Raw genomic sequence first — 5,181 nt, forward strand, 5'->3', positions numbered from 1 at the left:
TATGTAATAGACTGACACATTACCTAAATCTCAATAGGCGTGTTTGTATTCCAAGTTAAACATCCAATTTTGTGTACGCACCAAGCATATACGTCTGCTTTACTTTCTGAAAAGATATAAAAAACACGTCTGAAATGGAAACAGTATTAAAATATGGTATTATTGAACAACAAATGATTAGGAGATAGATGCAGGATACAATCAAAACAAATATAATGAGAGGAGGGATGGGAAGAAGGATACTGCAAAGTGATGGATTCGAATAGCTTGGCGCGAGGCAAGGGCAAGCAAACCTTGGAGAAGACCCCATAAGGATCAATGTGGGCTCCAATTTCACGTTCAAGCTTAGCGTAGGCGACATTGAAGGCTTCAAACTCCATTGCAAAAATTGAGATATTGGACTTCTTTACCACCGCTTCGTAGGTCTGATTGGAGATGAGGCTGTCCTAGTGCTAGAACTCCTCGACTCCATTGAGTATCGTACTGCCCACCCACAAGTGAATCATTCATCATTCCGGCAACAATCCATGGTTCCGACAAGTAGACTCTACAATGGTCATCATTCTGGTATTCATCCATTCCATTGTGTCAGCAAAACATAAATCGTCTATCAAACTGGTGATCATGACCGCAATCATCCAAAGACATTGTCACTCTAGCACTACATAATCGTTCAAATTGTACTCCAAAAATGCCTTGAACGATTGTTGCAAATTATACAACAAACTAAAAAAGAAAGTAACAAAAACTTGGCACTGGTAGATTCGAGGTCACTCTTTCTCTACGAGAAAAGCACAAAAAAACAAAACAAAATTCTACGTATATGTCCCCTTGTTAAGTATATATAGCGTGGGAGTTGAAAAGTAGGTAATAAAGGCACTCTTGATCTAACAGTTTAGGATGTGCCACATGGTTTAACGAGATTAGAGTATTCCATAGAACCCTCTAGTGCTCGCCAAGTAAAAATCAATCTACATCTACATCAACGGACCACATTTGTTACACGTGGGTCAGGGAGGTGGAAGAAAACCAAAACATCTCTGTAGGTTGCCTACCGTAACGATTTTGGAAGTTACTTCAACTTACAACTCGCAATCGGGACGTATAAAGAGCTAATTATATTATAAACGATCATCGTTTAGAACAACGGGATACGTATTAAAAGCTAGTCCATGCTAAGTATTATTATATTACAAACGATCATCGGCGATGTGTATTAAAACTTAAAAGCAAGCATCGATCGCCATTCGACCAAGTCGCCGAGGAGCAGCGGTTTGAACAACTCAACGAAGATATATTATAATATACAGCGAGTCGCGACTCTGGAGTTGGGACCCGATCAAAACTTTTTCTTCAATGCGTCAATCTCAATTCATTACTCTCACGTAGTTCACTGGCATTATAGAAACTTCCAAAATCTTGTGAAAGAAAGCCAAAAACTACGTTTGGCAAAATGTGAACCCTGAGAACTACCTTCCAGAAGCAAATGTGATCTGACAGATTACCTGTTATGGAGACACTAACGTGATTACCTTTCACCGCATCAAATCAAAGAAGTTAATATAGCAATTCACCACTTCAAAAATAGACTCGATCATACTGTAGTCCTATTCTTACAGACAGATTACCTGTTATGGAGACACTAACGTGAGTACCTTTCACCGATAGCAATTGACCACTTCAAAAATAGACTCGATCATACTGTAGTCCTATTCTTACGGAGCCCTTGCACTTCCTTGCAGCTGCTCTGGAGGCTCTCCTCTCTTCTAAGTTCTGGCTTGGTATTGTTGACCTGGTCTAAGGCATCGCCGATTCGCCATAACTTTTTGGGCTACACAGTGCCGTATATCTATTACGTCGGCTTCGACCCTCTCACGTTTACGTCCGCTTCGACCCTCTCACGCAAAGTTATCACTTCATCCTATTGAATCTTGATTGCCCAAATACGTCCAGCAGTGCCTTGACAATCCACTGCAATCGTTCCAACTGTCCACCTCCCCTATTTCAAATTAGCTTCAACGCTCGCATCGACTCCCATTTCCCTAGTGTATGGCTTCCCCGACTTCGCTCCATCTCTCTATCAATCCCTTATTGCCTCTCATCCTTGCAGCTCTTCTCGGTTTGGCCTCTGCGGGTTCCATAGTTAACCAGGATGGAACCAATACCCACCATCTTCATTTTAAGGTAAAAAGAACTCGCTGCATGCGACACGATTAGGTTGTTTATAGCGTCCGGATCCTGATGTTTCTTTTTTTCGATCAGATTCACTATACCAACGTGACCAGACTGTGCCACACCAAGCAACTTGTGGCAGTCAACGGGAAATTCCCAGGACCCAAAGTGTATGTTCGGCAGGGTGATCGTGTCCTCGTAAAAGTGACTAACCTTGTGGCTCACAACCTCACAATACACTGGTACAGCTCCTCCTGCATAGGCCAGCTTGCTGTCATTGGTTTTTAACGCCGTGATATGATGAATAATTTTCTGGAGGTGCCCCTCTGAGAGCGATTCGAAATCTGTGTAATGCAGGCATGGAGTCAGGCAGCTGTTCTCGGTTTGGTCAGATGGACCTGCTTATATCACACAGTGCCCTCTGCGTCCACAACAATCCTTCGTCCATAACTTCACAGTTGTCCGAGAAATGGGCACCCTCTTCTGGCACGCACATTTGAATTGGCTTAAAGCCACTGTGCACGGCGCCTTCATAATCTTGCCCAAGCACGGTGTACCATATCCATTCCCAATACAGCCACGGAAGGATTTTCCAATTGTTCTAGGTACGAACATTCTGCTTCTTCATTTTACTTATCGAATTCGCCCCATTGAATTCTATGGTCTGTGGAGGAGAGAAGATCGTGTAAAGCCTGCTATACTCATCGAACACGCTCGTTTGATGTACAGGGGAATGGTGGAATATGGATGTCTTGGATGTTGAACGATACGCTTTAGCAGATGGCGGAGGTTACAACTTGTCGAATGCTCTAACCATCAACGGACAACCTGGTCTGCTCTACAATTGCTCCCAGAAAGGCAAGCATTTCTACTATCACGAAGCCTAATATAGAGACGGGTCGCTTCATAGCTGCTTGATTGCTTGATGTAACCTGGCGTTAAAAAATTCAGTTGGAGCTCCGCGTTAGTCTGATTTATATTGTTTCTTCTTCTGCAGATGCAGAGATCTTCCATGTGAAGAAAGGAGAAACTTATCTTCTTCGGATAATCAACGCTGCCATGAACTTCCAGTTGTTTTTCCAAATCGCTAGCCATAAACTCACCGTGGTGGAAACGGATGCTTCCTTGTCCAAGCCTTACACAACCAATGTGATTGTTCTGGCACCCGGGCAGACGGCCGACGTACTGGTCAACGCAAATCAAGACGTGGATGACTACTACATGGGCGCTTCCACGTACTCTCCTTCTCGATCAGATTATGTTCCATACCCCAAGGTTGCAGCAACTGCCCGTTTTCGTTACGAAGGTGCGAAGCACAAACGGCCCGAGGAGATGAAATTTCCCACATTTCCCGCCGTTAACGACAGTGGGTACGCGTTGAATTACGTGAAGAGCCTGAGGAGCCTGAACACTGAAAGACATCCCGCATCGGTTCCTAAAACAGTCGACCGGAGCTTCTTTTTCACAGCCGGATATTCCTTGGTAGAGTGCCCCAATGGGCAAGTTTGCCATGGCCCTTTGGGAGAGAAGGTATCGACGGCTATCAACAACATCACCTTCCGCGATCCCGAAGTCTCCATCTTACAGGTTTGTTGTGCGACCACACCGTTCTATTCACCTCTACTAATTTTGACTATGTAATGTTCGCGTTCAAGGAGTGGCAAGTGCCCAATTATAGCGGCTGATTCATGAATTTCTGTTTTCAGGCATTCTATGAAAATACGCACAGTACTGGAAAGCCCGGAATCAGCTCAGATGATTACCAAACTGACTTCCCCAGCGTGCCACTCGTCCAATACAATTATACCGGGGTCACTCTGCCGAACCTGCACGCACAGTCTGGCACAAAGGTGGAAGTGGTGGACTTCAAATCCAATGTGCAGCTGGTCCTTCAGAACGCGCGCACTTTGTTCTTCGAGAGCCATCCCTTCCACCTGCACGGGTACAATTTCTATGTAGTGGGTTTGGGAGTGGGGAACTACGATGCGGGAAGAGACCCTGAAAACTTCAATCTGGTGGATCCTCCGGCGATGAACACGGTGGCGATTCCAGCAGGAGGATGGGTGGCCATTCGATTCTTCACGGATAATCCAGGTAAATCTAAGACTCAAATTGCAGACCCTTGTTTGTGTAGGATTAGTGTGCGGCTCTTACTACAGAATTAGCTGCTGCATGCGTGATCAAATGAGCAAGTTAAAACGATAGTGTTACGACAATCGATCGGTGACATTTCTCTCAATGTAAGTTCGGAATCTACGGGCTATTAGTGTGATTAATGATTTCTGCCGCGGCTGCTGCAGGGGTTTGGGTGATGCATTGCCACTTCGATATGCACATATCCTGGGGGATGGAGATGGCGTGGATCGTGAAAGAAGGCAAGGGAAGCCACGAGAAATTGCCGCCTCCACCGAAAGATTATCCCAAATGCAGCTAGTTACATTTATCCTTCGAGTGACGTCGATCAATGTCGAGTCGCGACCCTTGCTTCCTCAGACTCAGTCTTCGATATTCATCTGAATCCATGCCCCTGAATCGTGAATCCTGATGCATGTCGAAGAAGCCCCAAATAATTTAGTACAACTTCAAAGCGAAAAATCGATCTCGAACGGGAAAATGACGAAGATAGTTTCTCATTTGGTATTTTTCCATTTTTTCCCCATTGGTAAATGAGAAAAACACCAAATGACTAAGATATATTAGTCCATGGGCCTTATGTCATGGAAGGGAAATACTTGTGCAAATGCACCATGGAAAATAGAGGGGAAATACCCTGGAAATAGAGTGGGACCATGGGAAATAGCACTCCATGCTCTAGAGCTCAAGATGTCGATTCCTACACTCTTGAGAACCATTGATGCGGCATTTCCTTTATAGCATGTCTCACTTTCCCTTTGATCCTTATGTCATGCACCAAGGGAAAAACATCCAAAATATGCTTTTCCATGTGAAAAACATCCAAAATAGCCATCCTTATTTTCCCCCTTTTTACCCTCCATGACAGAAGCCTCT

General features: G+C 44.5%; 1 protein-coding gene across 1 annotated transcript; it reads left to right on the forward strand.

Moving 5' to 3' along the window:
- Positions 1 to 2,049: 2,049 nt before the first annotated feature.
- LOC147892719 (laccase-4-like) lies at positions 2,050 to 4,606 on the forward strand. The gene is made up of 7 exons (XM_087386772.1): positions 2,050 to 2,184; positions 2,263 to 2,414; positions 2,530 to 2,777; positions 2,902 to 3,030; positions 3,170 to 3,759; positions 3,879 to 4,266; positions 4,473 to 4,606. Exons 1-7 carry the CDS (start codon positions 2,050 to 2,052, stop codon positions 4,604 to 4,606), a joined length of 1,776 nt encoding a protein of 591 aa, XP_087242898.1.
- Positions 4,607 to 5,181: the final 575 nt, after the last annotated feature.

This window comes from Dipteris shenzhenensis, chromosome 16 (assembly GCF_047967505.1).
Source record: "Dipteris shenzhenensis isolate YYH24624 ecotype China chromosome 16, Dip_SZ_1.0, whole genome shotgun sequence".
Taxonomy (NCBI): Eukaryota; Viridiplantae; Streptophyta; class Polypodiopsida; order Gleicheniales; family Dipteridaceae; genus Dipteris; species Dipteris shenzhenensis.